Genomic DNA, 21,457 nt, shown 5'->3' on the forward strand with positions numbered 1-21,457 from the left:
TTAATCTAAAGTAGGAGTGAAACTGAAGTACCTAGGAGAACATGTAGGAGTGAATGTATCCACATAGAGAGAGCCGTGGAAAATCAGGGCAACATTGGATGGTGGACAAAGAAGGAAAGAGTGGTTTTGAATAATTCTTAGGAAGAAATAAACCTTGATTTTCATCCCCCAAAAAACTAACAAAAAAAAAAACCTCAATTTAATCAGTTTTGGAAATTCCAAATGAAATAATGCATAATGAAACTCTGCTGTTCCACTCATCACTATTCAATGTTAAAGACAGCTGATAGAAGAGCTAAAAGAGATGGTCAGGGACGATCTCATGGTCAATATGAAAGATCTCAGTTGAGACGCACAGAAAAATCCTAAATCTAAATATTTCTAAGAGACCAGAACAAAGCCAAAAAACCTTTAAAAAAAACCCAACAACCAAGGAATAAACACAAATGAAACCTGAAGAGCACTATGGCTAAAGCTTGTCACAAAGGCAGATGGATGTGATGCAATGCATTATGGGGTCAGTGGTAATGTGTAGTTTTATTAAAACCAGTGCGACTCCACTCAGTCTTGTGGGTGCATGGCACCCTGCTGTGTAGCCATAAGGTATTCGATAGTGGAAGTGAGCTGATTGCTTGTTACAAACAAAAATGATCTGCTCAGCTCTTACCCATTGACATTCTCTGTGTTATTAGGCACCTGCCTCCACTAGGGAGAAAAGTAGCCTGGGAAAAGAGCAGGGCGAGGCGAGGAAGATCCAAATGACAAGGTATGAAAGGGAAAGTCAGGATCACAGCAGAGCTGATGCAGTGGTGAGAAGGCATAGTGGTCAGGAAGAGGCCTTGTATGAAGCTGGTGTAGGGTTGCTCCCTATTGGTCATTGCAGTGGAGCAGGGGAAACCATTCATTTCGTGAGGTCCCATGGAAGACGAGGAATAGCGGTTGGAGAAGGGATCAGGTCTCGTGAACTGCCCATGGACACTGAGCCAAAATATGACTATGCTAATGCAAGGGTGCACTCTGCAGCTTAGTAGACCTTGAAAAGCAGAGCTGTAGAGGCGAACTGCCACATGCACGCTGTTTTGATCTTGGATTATTTATTTATTCGATTGGCCACATTGCACTTTTTGACCACTTTGTTTGAAGAATTAAATCAGTATTCACTTTTACAGCAACCTTTGCTGGTTTGAGTCTTCATTGCTTTGATTCATCCACAATCTATGGGGTTCTGGGGAGTATGTGAGCTGTAGCCAACCTGGGTGTCACCATGGAATTGTTGCCTTTTTTAACTTTTCCATGTGATGGCTGCACCTGAGAGGGCCAACTCAAAGGGTATCCCTATCTCTGTCAAATCAGAACAATAAGAAAAGTAAGGGCTCAGAGAAGAATTACAAACTTCAAACAAAACGTAAATAGGATAAAAGTAGGGTAACAGGGCAAAATGAAAACAAGGAAAAGGAGCTAGAAGATGTGGTCAAGGACAACTCAATACAAAAGATCTCAGCTGAGACACACAGAAAAATCCCAGTAAGTAAAAATGTAAACAATGTACAAAAGGAAGTTGCACTCTGTCAGGAACATTTTAGTAATTAATTTCTAACATACAGTATGTTGTTTGTTTTTGATGCTATTAATTTTTATTAATGATAATTTATATCCACTATATCCTAACTACAGGGTCACGGGGGTCTGCTGGAGCCAATCCCAGTCAACACAGGGCACAAGGCAAGAGACAAGCCCCGAGCAGGATGCCAGCCCACCGCAGGATAATTTATATTTGCATTATTTAGGGGGCCTCATCCTGTCCTCATTTTGTATAGTAAGAACTATGTCTGCCATTAAACAGTTCCGGAACTTTAAAAAATTAAAGGAATTACTTTGTGACAGACTTGTGCCTGAGCAAGCGTACTACTAGAGAAAAGATTTTGGGTTTTGTTCTTGACTTCAAATTCAGTATAATCCCTTGAACTCTGGTGAATGATGTAACGTCTTGTGCACTGAACTTTGCTAACACCCTTGCTTATTTTTCTAAAAGCTTCCATTTCATTTATTTGTTATGCTCACATTTGCCTTTATATGCACCAAATGTTTATACACTATATCAGTGCTTTAGTCCTGGGGAGCCACAGAACTGCACATTTTCAAGACTGATGTTACAAATTCCCAAAGGTAGATCAGCCACAGAGGGGTCTCGGCCAGAGTCAGTTGCTGAAAAGTCTTGCTGCTATGATGTCACAATGCCGTCCTGCCTTTTGTATTGCTTATTATAGTATACTGTGCAGCAATACACTGGCATGAGGCAGTTACAACAAAGTAATCAAGTCTCTAGAGTTCAACTCAGAATATAAAATACCTTATTGTAGGAACTTTCTAAAAGTGTTATAGACCTTGAGCTAAAGCAGCCTGATGCTACTAAATCATACTAGATTTTACTTAACATTTTTATGTTGGACTATTTCATTGAAAGAAAAAATGGTTTTGTCACATCTCACACATCTCCCCCAATCCCATAACAACAAAAACAACCATTATCTCCAACTGGCCCTTATCTTTACTAGGCACAAGATGATATATTTAATTCGAGACACAAATTGCAATACAAAGCAAGGCTTAAGGTTTGCAACAGTGTGGGGTGTTTATTGTCACCTTTTGCATTTCAAAATAGTGCCAAACATTCTCCATACTACATACTGAAAACAGAGGCCAGCTGAGAACCCACACCCTCTTCTTATTTAGCCATATCTTTGTAATTCACACAGAATGTGGTCTTGCATTGTCTTGCGTCCATGAAAAGAGATGTTCTCATGAAGGCAGCATATGTAACTTTTTGGCATTAATGGTGCCTTCACAGAAGTAGCATGTCAGCTTTGCCCAGGGCTCTGACACAAACACCATACCATCACCGATGATGGCTTCTGGAATTGTAGCTCATAACAGTCTGGATGTCATTTCCTGAAATATTTATTCATCCGACCATGATATACATTTATACTGTGTGATACCTCCGAGCCAAGAGAAGTGAAAAGGGCTTCTTTACATACAATTTCCTTTTTGCATAGACTTGCAAGTGGTATTTGTGGATGTAACTATTTATTGTATTATTTGATAAAGATTTGCCAAACTACTCCTGAGTCCGTGTGGTTAAATCACTTACTGATGAATGATGATTCTTGATGCAGTGCTGTCTGAGGAATTAGAGATCATGGGTAATCAGTTTTGACTTGTGTCCTTGCCCTTTATTGACCAAAATTTCTCCATTTTCCTTGAATCTTCTAATAATATTATGCATTGCTGAAGGTGAAATACCCACATCCTTTTTGAAAAACATTGTTTATAAACTTTTGAATAATTTTCTTGCATATTTGTGGGAAAATTGGTAATCCTTGGCCCATTTTAGCTGCTGAAGGACTAGGCCTTTTCCAGATGCAGCTTTTATACCAAAACATGATTACAATCACGTGTTGAACATCATCTGTTTTTACTCACATTTTTACTTTTTTATTTATTTATTCATTTTTTTATTCATTATAGGAATGTGTTTCATTTCCTCAATGACAAGAATGAATATATATTTACAAAAAAATGATGTTGACTAAACTAACCATTAAATATATTGTCTTTAAACTGCTTGTGATGGATTACAGGTCAATTGGAATTTTAAAATCTCCGCTTTCTGTTTTTATTTGTCTTTTCCATATAGACCAAACTTTTTCCAAGTAAGTGTGTCGCACATGTATGCCAGAGAATCACCTTCCAGGTTCATCTAAAGTAAGCAGTACTACCCCAGGAAGAGATGGGGCACTGTCACTAACAGTCATGGTTCATTTTCTCTCACAGCGTTGAGAAACCTCCCCTTGAGGACCAGGAGGAGGTTGGATCTTAGGGCCCGGAGTAGGAAGTAAAGGTGGTTGGCATCTGAGAACCGGAAGTGGCTTTAGGTTGCAGGTTCATCAGCTGGTCTGTAGGGAGAGATGAGAAAGAGTTAGAGGGCAACACCAACCTCTGATCTGGCGGCAACATACACTTATTTGAGCCTGTAAACTGTCTCTGAATGTATATATTCAGAAATGTTCTTAATGGCCAAACATTAAAGTCAATTTAATTACTCACTAATAATAATAATAATAATAATAATACATTTAATTTTTATAGTGCCTTGCCCATATTACTCAGAATAACAAACATAAATATTTGCCTCACGCCTTATATATATATATATATATATATATATATATATATATATATATATATATATATATATATATATACACACACACATACTGTATATATATATATACTGTATATACTGTATGTATATATATATATATATATATATATATATAAAGAGAGAGAGAGTGATACACACACACACACACTGTCACCAGCCATTTTATTAGGTACACCTTGCTAGTACCTGGTTGGACCACCTTTGGCCTTCAGACCTGCCATAATTCTTCATGGCATAGATTCAACAAGGTGCTGGAAACATTCCTCAGGGATTTTGGTCCATACTGACATGATAGCATCATGCATTTGCTACAGATTTATCAGCTGCACATCCATGATGCAAATCTCCCATCCTGTTCCAAAGGTTATTTGAGTTACTGTTGCCTTTCTGTCAGCTCAAACCAGTCTGGCCATTCTCCCCTGACCTCTGGCATCAACAAGGTATTTTCATCCAGAGAACTAACACTGGAAATTTTCCATTTTTTGGACCATTCTCTATAAACCCTAGAGATGGTTGTGAGTGAAAATCCCAGTTGATGAGCAGTTTTTGAAATACTCAGACCAGCCCACCTGGCATCAACAACCATGCCACATTCAAAGTCACTTAAATTGCCTTTCTTCCATATTCTGATGCTCACTTTGACTTTCAGCAGGTCGTCTTGACAATGTCTACATGCCTAAATGCATTGAGTTGCTGCCTTGTGATTGGCTAATTAGATATTTGCATTAACAAGCACTTGAAGTGGCCAGTGAGTGTATATAAATACATACATAGCAAGAAAACTAGTCCACAAATGATAGACAACAACACCATCAGTTCCTCAAAAAGATAATAATCAGAGTGGCTTTTTGTACCATAGAAAATGCTGACAAATAAACTGTTCAAAACTGTAATGAATGTACAGTATAAGAAAAAATGAATGGGAAAACAATGTTATCCCCAAAGAAGAAAATCAGATCAATCTCACTGCACTGGCATATTGTGTATGCTTCTAGGATTCCTTGTATTCTCAACAGTCTAAGGTGAATGCTGGCCCACAAAAATTTATTAAGAAATCCTCAACTATTATAGACCCTCTAGCAATCTATAAACTCAAAAGAGTGTGCTGTAGAGCTGAGAGTAAATGGAGGGAAAACTAAAGCAACAGATCTTTATGAAATTCTGAGAAATCATGAAACTAGATACAGCATAGCAATTCAACTTGAAAGACAGTTCTGAAAAGTTTAAAAAAAGTTATAATCAAGTAGTATTATATTCAAATAATGATTGTTTATTAACCCAAGCACCGTTGATTGAATGGAATCTGAAAGCTTCAAAGGTTAAAAGTGAGGCCTCTTTTATTATTTATTTAAAAAAAAATTATACAGGCATCAAAAAAAAAAAAAAACTTCGTTGAACCTCAGCTTATTCAATACATAAAATTAAACTGCTTTAATAGATTAAGTTAACCTTATCTTCATATAATAATTAACCCAGCTAAAACTGTTCACTTGTAGCATGATCCAGTCCCAGCAGGCTTTTTAAAGATGACTCTGATACACTAATCAAGAGTCACTTTTGGCAGGAATCAACCCAAAACAGGGCTCCACTCCTCCACAGAATCCACAGATGCACACAGCAGGGGGACAATTTTGGAAGTGCTGACTAACCTAAACTGCCTTATCAGTATTTGAGCATATGGGAGAAAAATCTACACAGACATGGGGAAAATGTGCAAATTCCACATGGAAAACTTGAGGGTATGATATTCAAACCCTGGATTAAGTTGATTTAAGTTAAATTGCTAGTTTATGTGTAAATACTGCTTATACAAGCACAGCCTGGATTACACAAGCAGCAAAAAGAGATTGCAAAAGTGCATGTCGTGCTTATTAATCGCTTTTGCTGGCAAGATCTGTTCCTTCATCACCATCCATTGAAAGACTTGATTTTTATGGGTTTTACTGCAGTGATCTGGTTAATAAAGTGGCACCATTTTTTAGAACTTGATGAGATTGTATTTTTCCCTCTTCTCTCTCAGCCGGCTGTAATCACCAAGTAAGATTTACATTTTGCTCCATCTGAGGATAAGTGAAAATAGTTGTTTTCTTTGTGACATGACCAGTCAGAATTCATTGTATTTGTTGACCCTTGTGTCTTTACTCATTACTGTATCTTTCAGATCCTGTTGATGTAGGGTTTTGTTTATATTTATTGGCTGTTATTTCAGATTTTTATAAGAAACAATTTATAATTTTTAAAATGTCTTTATTGTTACTATGGGTTGGGAAGTATTCCAATAGTCTCTTAGTAAAACGTGTACTTATACAAATGAGATGCCATAATACTTTGTATTTACAATTATCATTACACTGTGGTGGATTGGCACCCTGCCTGGGATTAGTTCCTGCCTTGTGCCCTGTGTTGGCTGGGATTGGCTCCAGCAGACCCCCGTGACCCTGTGTTCGGATTCAGCGGGTTGGAAAATGGATGGGTGGATGGATTATCATTACATCTGTATTTGTCATAAGTCACCATGAACCTAATGAGACACTCTCCCCAATTTCTGTTTCTGGATTTTATTTATACCCATACTAAGGCACTGTCATGCATGTGCACCTACAGTGCATCCGGAAAGTATTCACAGCTCATCACTTTTTCCACATTTTGTTATGTTACAGCCTTATTCCAAAATGGATTAAATTCATTTTTTTCCTAAGAATTCTGCACACAACACCCCATAATGACAACATGAAAAAAGTTTACTTGAGGTTTTTGCAAATATATTAAAAATAAAAAAACTGAGAAATCCCATGTACATAAGTATTCACAGCCTTTGCTCAATACTTTGTCGATGCACCTTTGGCAGCAATTACAGCCTCAAGTCTTTTTGAATATGATGCCACAAGCTTGGCACATCTATCCTTGGCCAGTTTCGCCCATTCCTCTTTGCAGCACCTCTCAAGCTCCATCAGGTTGGATGGGAAGCATCGGTGCACAGCCATTTTAAGATCTCTCCAGAGATGTTCAATCGGATTCAAGTCTGGGCTCTGGCTGGGCCACTCAAGGACATTCACAGAGTTGTCCTGAAGCCACTACTTTGATATCTTGGCTGTGTGCTTAGGGTTGTTGTCCTGCTGAAAGATGAACCATCACCCCAGTCTGAGGTCAAGAGCACTCTGGAGCAGGTTTTCATCCAGGATGTCTCTGTACATTGCTGCAGTCATCTTTCCCTTTATCCTGACTAGTCTCCCAGTCCCTGCCGCTGAAAAACATCCCCACGGCATGATGCTGCCACCACCATGCTTCACTGTAGGGATGGTATTGGCCTTGTGATGAGCGGTGCCTGGTTTCCTCCAAACGTGATGCCTGGCATTCACACCAAAGAGTTCAATCTTTGTCTCATCAGACCAGAGAATTTTCTTTCTCTTGGTCCGAGAGTCCTTCAGGTGCCTTTTGGCAAACTCCAGGCAGGCTGCCATGTGCCTTTTACTAAGGAGTGGCTTCCGTCTGGCCACTCTACCATACAGGTCTGATTGGTGGATTGCTGCGGAGATGGTTGTCCTTCTGGAAGGTTCTCCTCTCTCCACAAAGGACCTCTGGAGCTCTGACAGACTGACCATCGGGTTCTTGGTCACCTCCCTGACTAAGGCCCTTCTCCCCCGATCGCTCAGTTTAGATGGCCGGCCAGCTCTAGGAAGAGTCCTGGTGGTTTCAAACGTCTTCTGCTTATGGATGATGGAGGCCACTGTGCTCACTGGGACCTTCAAAGCAGCAGAAATTTTTCTGTAACCTTCCCCAGATTTGTGCCTCAAGAGAATCCTGTCTTGGAGGTCTACAGAGAATTCCTTTGACTTCATGCTTGGTTTGTGCTCTGACATGAACTGTCAACTGTGGGACCTTATATAGACAAGTGTGTGCCTTTCCAAACCATGTCCAATCAACTGAATTTACCACAGGTGGACTCCAATTAAGCTGCAGAAACATCTCAAGGATGATCAGGGGAAACAGGATGCACCTGAGCTCAATTTTGAGCTTCATGGCAAAGGCTGTGAATACTTATGTACATGTGCTTTCTCAATTTTTTTATTTTTAATAAATTTGCAAAAATCTCAAGTAAATTTTTTTCACGTTGTCATTATGGGGTGTTGTGTGTAGAATTCTGAGGAAAAAAATGAATTTAATCCATTTTGGAATAAGGCTGTAACATAACAAAATGTGGAAAAAGTGATGCGCTGTGAATACTTTCCGGATGCACTGTAGGAGGCAGTTTAAGGGTTTGGTGATGCTTAGGCTGGGTTTATACTTCATGCGATGTGACACGTGCTCCAACGGATGCTCCTGCTACGTAAGTGTTGTACTGTTTATACTTGCGCGCGTACTTTACGTAAATCTGGAGGAATCCACCAGGTGGCAGTGCAAGATATTATGACGGTGAGAACAGGTTCGGCTTCGCTGTGTTGTGAATTGCCTGGGTCACCCATTAAATTCTGATGACACCTTACCGCAATATCTCTGAAAAGGATGTTTAATGATTAAATCCATCAGTCCAGGGCTGTGTCCATTCCAGCTAGCATTGGGCATGAGGCAGAAACAATCCCTGGACGAGGCATCAGCTTATCGCAAGGTGAATACAAGCACTCGCATACACTGGCATCATTTTAGTGTCACCAAATCTGAATATCTTTGGAAAGAAACCGGAGCACATTGTGGAAACCCAGCAGGAAAACATGTACACTCCAGGCAGAGAATACCAGCGACGTGACTCCCTGCAAGACAGCAGTGCTACCGCTCTGCCACCGTGTCACCCCCAAGTGTGTAATTATTAACAGTATTCATTATTTAAACGAAAGTAACGATTTATCTGTAACATGTAACATACATAATTTATTGCATTTCATCATGAAAGTAATATCAAGTATAAATCTTAGGATTCTAAATGTGCAGAGATTTGGAATACCATACATTTAATGTGTTCTTTGTGGCGATCTACAGTATTGCTTTTTGCCGCTGCTGTCAGGTCAGGAGGAAGCCCCAGAAAAAAAAGACGGCACAAAAGATTGTACTGTACGTGAGACTTTTAAAATGTATTGTGTCATTACGATCGGGAATATGCAATGCCTGAATATAAAAGCACCACGAATGCATCTGTATGTTGGCATTTTGCTTCACCACATCGAACCATTAATCAAACATCGAAGCACGCACATCAAACCTACTAGGATCCGCACAGAGGCTTTCTGTCACATGTAGATAGTAAACAGAGACTCTGATGTCACATTCAAACTTTTAGCACACTGCGCCCCCCCGACGTTTTGCTGGTACTGCAATTTGCGCACTGCGTCGCTTTAATTTCTGAGGACCTGCTCAGATGACGCATCAAATGAATGCTGAAAACGCGTGGCAGCCATGATATGTGCGCGTACGCGTTCTGAGCGTGAAGTATAAACGAGCTCTTATTCTCCGCTGCTCCAGGAGATGGCACTATATGATAACATTATTTCTTTTCCTCCCTCTGCAGTCCAGAAGATTGACTGCTCTCTTCCACTGACATCACTTCTGCTGTCTGCCCCCCTGGACCCACATCTTCCTGCCTAGTTGCTATAAAACCATAAGAACCACCAGTCGGAGAAGACTCTTTTATGTATTTCACACAGTTTCACTTATAGGGGCTCACCTAAGGGTGCTCCAACACGGCACTAATTTAAAATTCAGTATATATAAAAAAAATTAAAAAAAAACACAACAAAGCATTGAGTGCATCAGTCATTACTACCTAATATATGTTGTAATAAATCTCCATTTAATAAATATAAATGACAAGCAAAAAATACAGATACAAGATTTATGCAAAATATAAATTAGCAATTGTAGTAGTCTTGTTACAGCAAAAAAATTAATACATCAGTTGAATTTTCAGGACCTAAAAAGCTTTAAATATGTTTTTTTTGTATAAGCTCTGCCCACTTCTGGTCTATTTAGGTACATTATAATTCATTAGTCATTGTGCTTTCATGAGTTGTGTCTGCTTGTTCTCTATAATAACCATCCACGGTGCTTTCCTTTCTTTAACCCACTCGTCCTGCTCAGGACTGCAAACTCAAAGGTTACAATCATTTTTATTGTCATTGTTATGTCGATTGGTACTTTATCACACATCATCATCCTCTTCTTCATTTACTTCTCTGAATTTTGTTGAGTGAAGTGTTCCACATATTTTTTTACCCAGCTTTCATTTGCTTTTGCACAGACTTTATATCCTTTTTTTGTAAAAAATCTGAAACACAAAAATGCGGAACTTATAAGGAAGAGGAAAGCAACATTCAAAAGAACAATGGCTGTCAGATTGTTACATTATTTTAATATCACTTTAAAACGGAGATCCAAACAAGCATCCACTTAAACATGCATGTATAATTGCATCCATCCATCCATCCATTTTCCAACCTGCTGAATCCGAACACAGGGTCACGGGGGTCAGCTGGAGCCAATCCCAGCCAACACAGGGCACAAGGCAGGAACCAATCCCGGGCAGGGTGCCAACCCACCGCAGGACACACAAACACACCCACACACCAAGCATACACTAGGGCCAATTTAGAATCGCCAATCCACCTAACCTGCATGTCTTTGGACTGTGGGAGGAAACCGGAGCACCCAGAGGACACCCACGCAGACACGGGGAGAACATGCAAACTCCACGCAGGGAGGACCCGGGAAGTGAACCCAGGTCTCCTAACTGCGAGGCAGCAGCGCTTACCACTGTGCCACCGTGCCGCCTGTATAATTACAATACAGTATAAATATTAAACTCAAAGTGTTTAAGCAGTTAGTTCATGAATACCTTATTACAATATGGAGAAGAAACATTAAACTTTAGATTGAGTAATAGTTGAACACTTTATCTTAGTTCAATACAATAACTAAAGTCTTGGTTATTTCATTCTTTAACTGACAACCTCAGATAATTTATTAAATACTTCGTCTACTGTGACATAACAGAATACTGAATCACGTATGTTAAATACAAAAGTATTGTGAGTGTTTAAGGGGACTGATTTGGATATGTCTGGGGGAAGAGAATAAGAGTTGTGCAGTCTTTAGCTCAGTTTCTGCTTCTACCCCTGACTTGAGGAGAACCCTCCAGAAGGAAGACCATGACATCACTTGTTTCACACACCAACTCTGCCAGTTTCAGCTTCAAGAACTGAATGAAGACCAAGTCAGGAAGTCATTATGAGTTCATAGAGCAGTACTCTGGAGGATATGCCAGTGTGCCATCAGCTTGTCCAACTGACAATCGATTATCTTTTTTCCCCAGTCTTATTTTTTCAAACACAATTAAATGGGAATTCCATGGTGGACCCCAGTTTGTCTCTGCTTTTTTAAAATTTTAGAGCATGAAGGTACCCTGTTAAACAAAATTCAGTTTCAGTTTAGTATAAAATATTAAGGCAAGAAGATGGCCTGTTGCCTTACAATTTCAGCAGCCTTGATTTACATCTGATCTTTGGTTGTACACAGTTTGAACTAATCTGTTATTGCTGTGATATGACATTTGTTAATAATTTTTATGCTCTTATTGTAATTGTTTGGTTTGATCTTACAGTTCATTTTAGGTATTTTTGGAGTCAGTGAAATTAATTTCTGGTGCTTGTTTTTTGATTTACCACTTGTGTTTTGTTATATAAATTCTATACTGTTTTGGCTGCCATTTTGGTTTTGTACAGTCATTGCCATTTCATTAGCCCATTGTTAGGATAGCATTCCAAGTTATCAGGGGCATGTCCTCAGAGGTTGTGCCATGTGGGTAATCGATTCAATGGGTAAAAAACACTTAGCTGTCCAGACTGTGGCTTCAAAACCCTAATAGTACCTTTGCTAAAACTACTTTTGATTGTCTTTATCGGTACTGAGTTTTGCTTGTATTTATTGACTTGCCTCACGCTTTCTTGCTTGGTTTTTACCCTTTTCTGTTTTTTCATGCATCCCCTGGTTTGTCTATTAAACTCATATTGTCATTGAATTGAGAGAACAGTTATGATTTGTTAATCTATATTATTTTTATCTTCTCCAAATATATTTTTTCTGGTCATTACTTAACCTTTTTCCAAGAGAATGTACTGGAATTGTTTTTTGCAGAATATAACATTTGAAATTGTTTATTTTTTTAACAGTATGCTTTGACTTTTTTGTACAAAGTCATCTCATTTTTCCATTATGACTGCCAATTTGTGGCACCCATTGCTATGATACAACAAGGGTCCTGATCCCAGAAGTTGTATCATATGACATTTGCGTATTACGATTTATAAGCTGATACCACATGCTCCAAAATATCCAAGATTTGGGAAAATGTATACAAAACTTCCTGGTTTGTTTCTGAGTATTTTTTTTACCCCTCTAGTTTAATAAATGTGTGACATAAACTTGGTCATTTGGTTAGTAATTTAGTTTGGGTGAAAAAAACTTTTTTTGACTAAGCTTCTCCTTGAAACTTCCATTAACTGACCTTTGGTCAAAACATAATCTCTCCAGTTTTCATTCTGTGTTCTCAAAACAGTGTGTGTAAGTTTCATTGGTGTTACCAAATTGTGTGTCTGTGTGCGTGAGTGAATCCTGCCATATACTGACATCCTATACTTGGTTTTTTCCTTTTTTTTTCAGTCCTGCACACCTATAATTTGGATTAAGTGTATTTAAAATCTTGTGTGTAAAATGTTAGACATACTTTTGAGGAAAACTGTATTATCAACCTTAATAATGGATAAGTGTATGTGTGTCCATCTGTGTGTCTGTCTGGTTGCTATATCTCTGTCATTCCAAAAGATGGTGCATCGCAAACACTTTTAGTAATAAATTGCATTGCCTCTGTCATTGCAGTAGATATTGCATTACAAACATTAACACTGCTTTACGAATCCCATACTAAATACATATAAAAGAGACATAGGCATTGCATAGTGTACAGCAAATGTTAATGTTGATGTATATGTTGATTTCAGCAAGTAACACAACAGAAAACCTAAAAGATTTATTTTCTGGTATGTTAACTCAGAGAAAAGTTGGCATGACTCTCTTATAAAGCTTTGACATTCAAGCATGGAAACTATTCATATTTGTTTTGAAGTAAGGAAATAACATAAGATTTAAATCACTGTTCTTCCAAATTTTAATGCGCATTTACTTAAGTTTGGCTTTGGTTGTTTATGAAGTAAATCTCTAATTCAGAAACATATCTGAAAATACCCTATCTGTATATAAAGTAAATAAAACCAGTTAAGTAATGTTGAATGTTGGAAAGTTATTTTTCATCTTCCATAACAAGTTTTTCATTTTTTAAATAAGACCTTATAGTTCAAATTCATTAATTCATTTCCTAAATAATTTTTTAAAGTGGTTTACAAAGATTTGAGACTTGAGGTTTGTTCATCTGTTATAACAATCATCATCAATAATCAAACAGTGAATAAAAATCCTGAAGCTAATATGTTTGCACTTCTCTTTGTAGGACAAGATCACACGTGATACACCACCCTGTTGCTCTTGGACTGTGTCCCAATGGATTTAGGATCACCTGTGCAACAATACTTGGAAAATCTTGACACTGTAAGGAAATCCATAATAGGTAATGTATCTGGTAATATGGTATGTTGTTCTACACCAGTGAAGTAAATTCTTTTGCTCAAGATATGACACCTTGGATGATCTGATTTAATTGATAATGTCAAAATGTTGTGACTTTGCTGTTTTTTCAAAGAACATCTTGTACCTGGAAGCTCCTGTCCTCAGCACATTATGGAGACCACCATACTACCAACAATTTTTTCAGTGCAATGATCCCCTTTTTTAGCCCAAGATAATCATTGTCACTGCCTCCCATCAAGACCACCATCTATTACATGTATCTAGTAAAAATTAGAAGTCCATCGCATTATGGCAGTTTGCTTAACATGCAAACTATTAAATAGTATAGTATGTTATGAACAGTACACCTGATATTTTCAACTCTATAAAGATGACTAATGTAAAACAACACAGCTTAAACATTCACCTGTTGCCTCTTAGGTAAAATGCCTAGTTTGTCAAGGAAATTAAATCCTATCTCACACTGATTGCGCCTTTTACAGAGATACAATGTGGTAATTTGTTCAGAACCTCTTCAGACTTTATTATAGACTTCATCATGAACGGCATATTATGTTACCCCTACTATACATTAACTAAATTATGATACTTACATTACGCCTGCAACAGGACAACTGCTGCTCGTTGTTTTCAAATGTGAAATGCTTTTTATTGGCAGCCTTTTGGGATAGAAGGAGAAGCAGCATTCATCTGGCACGTGTGAAGCATTTGCTGAAAGATACAAGGCAATGTATAACTTTAAAAAGTACATTTTTAGGTGTGAATTGCAAAAAAAGAATGTATGCACAATGCACAGTTGTGGCAGTAACTTGTAACTTTTAAAGTTAATTCACCATTGCATAAATATGATGTGATTAGATGGCTGTATCTACATGCCTAACCCACAAAAACACAGAATAAGTGTTAAGGAAACCCAAAAAAGACAAATCTGTTGATACACCTAAGCCTACAATTCTTATTACTGTCTGCGTTTCACATCCTCAGGTTTATAAAACATTTGATATTCTTATTTTCTTAAAATCCATATATTAAGATGGTTTAAACACAAGTCTAGAAATTACTTACTTGCGCAGAGTTCCCGAACTGTACACAGCAGTACAATAAATAGGCCTATCCCGAAGATCTTCATTTTCAGGAGATTTTTAAGTTTTACTTGACTGTTACTGTGACTGATGTGAGTCTCTTGTGTCTAAAGGTACAGCAGTACTCCTGGTATTTAAAACTCAAAGAGGGGGTTCCCAAGTTTTAGTCTACAGATTTATTCATAGGACAGAGACATGGGCTCACTCACTCTTTTAGGAAATGGTGTAGGAAGATTATGGCGCATGCTTACACAACACTTTTAGGGTTCTGTAGAATTTCCTCTAAATAATGTCTAGTGAAACAAAAAAAAAAGTTTCTCAGTACAATTCATGACTAATGTTTCTCTTGTTTTATCCTAGCACAGTGAGCTTACATCTTCTTTTCTGCAGATGCTGAAAGACAAGAAAACACAAAATTTTCCCCAGTTATGTTATTTCCATGTTACAGAAAAATCGTCTTTTCTGGTAGAACAAATTAAAAGAAAAAAGTTAAAAATATATAACTTATTAAAGTCTGTAACAAAACAAATCATGACATGCTTTTCCAAGCTCTTTAAGGATAAAACATTAGTATCTTTTAATATAGTAATATAATATTTTATATTCAATATAATATTATAAAATTAAACACAGTAAAAATAATGTCAGCTATATAAAATGTTTAAAGTTTGACTACACATGATTTGGTTTATTTCTTCTTCAGTCTGTAATTAACCTGCTAACTTGAGTCGCCTGAAGTAAGACATTTTAAGAGGAAATTCAAACTTTGCTTCATATTTCTTTCTCTATTCAAAAATTCAGACAGTTATCAGCACCTAGGAGGACTAGGATGCAGTGCCAGGGATGCAGTGTCTTCAATATTATTTATGATTATGCTTTCCAAGTATGTGATAAGGAAAAATTATTTTTATTTTTGTAAAGAAACATTATACTGTATCTTTGTCCAAGGCAGAAAAGATCTGGCTGCTCTAATTGGGCCCTCTGACTACACCTAAGGAAATGCAGAGGGATACTGTTAGGTTTGATCTTTAGGTCATCTCTACATTCAAAATCTTCTTCTTGTTTAAAATGTATTGTTACATGTCACACTGGTCACTGTCACACATGTGTGTCAGAGGAACACCTTCCCTGCTCATCACAAGTACGCAATACCCCACTGGGGCAAGAGGACCACTGTCGCTAACAGCCTCATCTTTTCTCTCCTCTGCAATAGTGAGAGGACATCCCTTGAGAGGAAGTAACCCCACTCTTACCAGCCATAGGGCTATAAAAGTCTGATGTCTTCTGATGTCGGCGTCTCATTTTGACCCGAATTTGGTGAAAGGACTGACCTGCTCTCAAGAGCCGAACCCTTCAACGAAGCCAGGATGGCTGCTTCATGTTATTTCTATTTTGTGCCCTCAATCACTGATTTTGAGTTCTATTATTTAGGAATTAAAAGGGGTGAACCTCATTGGCACCTCATCACTTTTGGGACTCTCCCTGCAGTTATTTACCCGTCCACATCATCATTCTTGAAATATATCTTTACTCACAAATTATAAACAGTACATTTTTACTTTGAGTTTCTGCTTTGACCAATGCTATATGTGCTTATAAAGGTTTTTTTCCAGTTGTTGTTTTCTTTAGTATGGCCTGAACGTTATGATTTTCTGACTACTCTTAATTTAAGCCTGATCTCTGTTGTATTTTGGGCTTGCATTTCAAAAGTTTTTTGCTTTAGACAAGTTGTATTAGTCTATTAGGTTTTAATAGTTTGAAAGCTGAATTTGCAAGCTTTGTTTTATTGTATATGTTTTGTTTTTTAGTTCTCGCTCAAGGAAGTTTTACATTTTTTTTTTATTAAAATTTTCAATGTTTTATCTTTTTCGTTATTGCATAATGGGTTGGTAAGGTGCACATAATGGTTGCTAAAGGCATGACCTTGATGAGTGTTCAGTAATAAATTCAAGTGGAGCAACAGGAATGGTTTTATCCGAAATTCCAGATTCTTTCTAAACAGTGAATTCTCACATTACATTCACAGAGATTTTCCGAAATGTGATTATTGTTACGACTGTTCTCATAAAAATAACTTTTTTCAAGTTTAGTTTTTATTGCGAAAGCTTGTCTCATAATTGCAGTGTATTTTCAAGTTTTTGTCATTTGGTGATTTGCCTTTATGTCCTAGTATGAATTCAGTCAATGAATAAGTGCTGTTAGAAATTTTGGTGTTCTTGTTCTGAACCTTATTATTTGGATTGACCTTTTGCTTTTATTTTAGAATTTTGGCTGCTTGTATTTCTAAACTGACAGCGATTAAAGTATACTGTAGAAAAACAAATTTCAGTGTTTGAATAAGGTTAACTTTGAATTTCTATTTTATTTCTTGCTCTCAAGAAAGAAATTGTGTTACTTCTAAAGGAAACAAACATCTCCTTGTTAACTGCTTTTAACGTTTAACAGAGCAGTACTGTCTAATGCAAAGTGCCAGTGGTTAATCTGAGGTGATTGGTTTGGGAGAAGGATGGGCGGTGGGCTTCTGAGCAGTAGATATTTTGGCCCATTTCACGTTTCTGCTACTGGCAAAACAATCTCCACCTATGCATTTTTCAAGACAGTTTATCCAACAACCTTTTCTGGGGACAATACAGAAAGCGGGACTGGTATAGAGTGCCAGTCAATCATAGGACATGTTCACATACACACACTCATTTCTATGAGGCTAGTTTGAAGTTTCCCAATAGCCTAACACACATATTTTTGGAATGTGGATGCAAAACCAGAGAATCTAGAGGAAAACCCACACAGGCATGGAGAATCTGTGCATACTCCAGACATTCGTGACTGGTCTGTAATTTGAACCAGGACCCTTAAACCATGAGTCAGCAGCATTATCCTCTACCTGTGCTACCCAGTAAGTGATCTGATTTTTGTTGTTTTTGTTCTGGTAGCTGTTTTCCTGTAATTGTTTCCTATGACCAATGCTTTGTTACTTCTTTTTCTAACTTGTCACTCATACTTATTGATTTTCTGGACATGGCTTGGTTAATTAATAATTACAACACTTCTCTTGGTTGTAAGTTGGATTCTATAATTGCAGTTAAAACTCTTGAAACCCACCTTATTTTGATAATGAACTCAAAAGACTATAATATCTACCTGTAAAATGAATTTTTTAAACAAAATTTTGTAAAAGAAAATGGAAAACCACATTGGCTGAATGTGTATTTTTCCAATCTCATTTACATAAAAATAACTGATATTAACTCTTTTTTTCTAGATATAAACAGGTATATCCTCTTCTACACAATTTCAAACTTTCCTGCTTCTACTGATTCTTTGGCCCTGGACACCTTCAGATGGTTTCCTGAAAACAAATTAAAGCTCTGTTACACAACATTGTTGTATCTGCTTATTCAGTACCCAGGTCACAGCATCACACTGTGTTTCTTATCGTTTTCTTTCAGATTTTTTGTCAAGCTGAAATGCTTGATTCTTTAAAACCCACTTCATGATTTAATCCTTTATTATAGTTTACATGTAAACTCTTGGCACCTGCACCTCTTTTTGTACAACCATATCTTAGGCTGATGTATAACTAATTAAAGCAGTAATTACTACATTTATGAAAAGACCAAGTTCACATATTATTTTATTCACTTTCCATTTTCTATTCAAAATATTAAATAAAATGGTTACATTACTTATACAAGCTCAACAGTCTTCTAATGATTTTTGCAAACAGTTTATATTTAGTTTTATGGAAGCTTCCAATACAGAAACGGCACTGATTTAAATTCACTTTTTTTTAAACCGAATTCTGACAATCAATCTAATTGTCATCAACATTTAATAGCGCTGATCATTGAATTTGCTCAGACCACCTGGAGTCGCACACACACATGTGTCTGACACTGGCCTGACTTGTTTCTTTACTGTTAAATCTTCTTCTTCTTCCTTCGGCTGCTCCCATTAGGGGTTAAATAAAGACTATTATTTTCTTCACATTATCTAAGTTTCTTTCTGTGAAGCTCAGGGTTCTGTATTAGTTCATGTCTGTTCCTCTTTTGTTAACTTCCCCGTATGGTATAATTACAAACAGAAACAAGTATTTATGCTGATGCTGCCCTTCTTTATTTTGCTTTTGGTTTTCATTGTTTACAAGTTCAGTATTACTGAAGCATTACTTATATTCAAATCATTCTCTCTGGACTTTGCAAAGTCCAAATTTTACATCCTGTGGTTTTTCAGGTTTATAAATTTTGCTTTAATGTTGCTTACAAAATGTGAAACTAGAGTATATGCAGATAAATGTCATACTCAAGATGAAGCAATTGCAGGTTAAGGGTCTTGCTCAAGGGCCCAATGGAGTAGAGTCACTTCTGGCATTTATAGGATTCGAACCGGCAACCTTCTGATTGCCAGCACAGATCCCTAGCCTCAGAGCCACCACTCTGTTATACATGCATACATGTTATACACATTTGTTTTGTGTACATATTATATGGTATTTTATGTTTATTGTAGTATTTTTGTGCTGAATTCTTTTTTGTAATTTATTTTTACTATACCTCTAAAAGTGTATATATTCTGAGCTTGTAAATGAGAGGTTCTCTAAGTAATAATTATTTATAAGTGAAATGATTTGCTCAAAATTTAATTTGATTCACCAAAAAATGTGCAAAACATATTGCATTTGCCTTCCAGGGAACAACATGCTATTGACGCAAAAAGACAGATGTTTAGTTCCTGTATGGAAACATTTACATGCTTTAATTCTACACACATCTGCCCATCATCTGTTTTCTTCACCTGATTACTCAGAGTAGGATCATAGAGAAGATGAAGACCGTCCAAGCACCCAAAACATGCAAGGCAGAAGTATTAACTGGTGTAAGGAAAAAAACTGGAGAGTTACAAAATGTTGGGGCACCACAATCCCGATCCCTGCATATGTTTAAAAACTCAAAACAAAAGGTCACAAAGATAGTGAGATATCTTTTCAATCGCAACTCAACAGATCAGATTGGCTCATAATGGTGGTGGAACCCCTTAAGAGAGAGCCACACTGGAAGAGGTAGGTCCAAGGAACTGTTACCTAGACGTGACGTAAATGGTGGTGGTGGCGTTCATCAGATCTATAAGGGAAAGAGGTGGAGAAGCATTAGGTAACAGCACCAACCCTCTACTTGGGGTGGAATTTCCATTAGATGAGCCCTCAAGTTGTTTCCCAAGCACATGTGTGTGATGCTGAACTGGGTGAACACCCAAACATTAGGGCCAATGTAACAACATCAATTCACCTAACCTGTATGTCTTTGGACTATTGGAAGAAACACTAGGAGGACATGGGAATAACATACAAACTCCATGTAGGGGGCTATGATAAAAGGTTCTTGGCAAAGCACAATTTTAATTAATAATGGAGAGCCCCAGTGCATGCAGGCTCCAGGGTTGACTGGGGTACCTGACTAATGGCATATTCATGTACAAATGCGAGCATGTCATTCAGGTGCTTCATTCACACTTTGGGGCAGGATGAGGACAGCACCTGCATGCAACTGGAGATACAGGTATAAAGGAATCCTGCATGGTAGAGAGGGGAAACAAAACGAAATTGAGAGAAGGACAGATGTTAAGTAAGACAAAAGAAAGCAGAACTGAGGAGGAGTCTGTGCAAAGGAATGGGAGCAGGTTGTCAGGAAGACAACCACTTTAGAAGCGCACAACTGGTGCTTGAGGGGCAGGGGTCACTCCTGCTGAGTGATTGTCAGGAGCAGGAGTGACCGACTACACCAGCGGGGCTCCTGTGTAAGGCTGAGGTTTGGCAGCAGGACCTGGAGGATCAAGACTCGGTGTGCACTGGCAGGGGTGGGCAAAATCAGTCCTGAAGGGCTGCAGTGGCTGCAAGTTTTTGTTTCAACCCAGTTGCTTAATTAGAAAACAATCCTTGCCAATAATTTAATTTCATGGCTTGTTAGTGCTTTAAATCTGCCATGTCAGGTCATTCCCATATCCTAGATTTTTTATTTCTTTCTAAGGATATCATCCAAATAATTTGAAGTCTAAAATGGATGAGTAATTCTTAGTCCTTAACTTTCCTTCCAAGTATTATGTAAATGGAAACAACCTAAATGGAGAAATGCTGGTTTATTTTGTCATTTGCATCAATTACTAATAAGGAGCAATTAAAAACAGAGAATACAGCTATTTAAGACTAAAATAAGCAATAAGTGTTCAAAATCTTAACAAGCAAGACAAATAAAATGAAGTAGAAGTATTACCTGAGCAGTAAGTGCTTCTTATTAAGCAACTGGGTTGGAACAAAAAGCTGCCGCCACTGTGGCCCTCCAGGAACGACTTTGCTCACCCCTGTGTTAGGGTTGATTGTACCTGTTGGAGAACATCTCCTCCTGTTGTTGAGATCCCATCTGGGGTAAGTGGAGGAGAAGTCAGTTTTAGGAAGGAGGCACTGTGGCTCGGGAATGTCTTTAATGGAAGAAACCTGAGTGAGATTTTAACTTCATTTTTATTTATTTAG

At 37.7% G+C, this 21,457-nt stretch overlaps 1 protein-coding gene across 1 annotated transcript; it reads right to left on the minus strand.

Annotated features, from left to right (window-relative positions):
• Positions 1 to 9,995: 9,995 nt before the first annotated feature.
• LOC114657239 (C-C motif chemokine 3-like) lies at positions 9,996 to 15,041 on the minus strand. Its single transcript, XM_028808967.2, has 3 exons — positions 14,918 to 15,041; positions 14,446 to 14,563; positions 9,996 to 10,481 (listed from the first exon to the last, which is right to left on the minus strand). Exons 1-3 carry the CDS (start codon positions 14,979 to 14,981, stop codon positions 10,382 to 10,384), a joined length of 282 nt encoding a protein of 93 aa, XP_028664800.1. The 5' UTR covers positions 14,982 to 15,041; the 3' UTR covers positions 9,996 to 10,381.
• Between the last annotated feature and the right edge of the window lie 6,416 nt (positions 15,042 to 21,457).

The sequence above is a fragment of the Erpetoichthys calabaricus genome, chromosome 9 (genome assembly GCF_900747795.2).
Source record: "Erpetoichthys calabaricus chromosome 9, fErpCal1.3, whole genome shotgun sequence".
Classification (NCBI taxonomy): domain Eukaryota; kingdom Metazoa; phylum Chordata; class Cladistia; order Polypteriformes; family Polypteridae; genus Erpetoichthys; species Erpetoichthys calabaricus.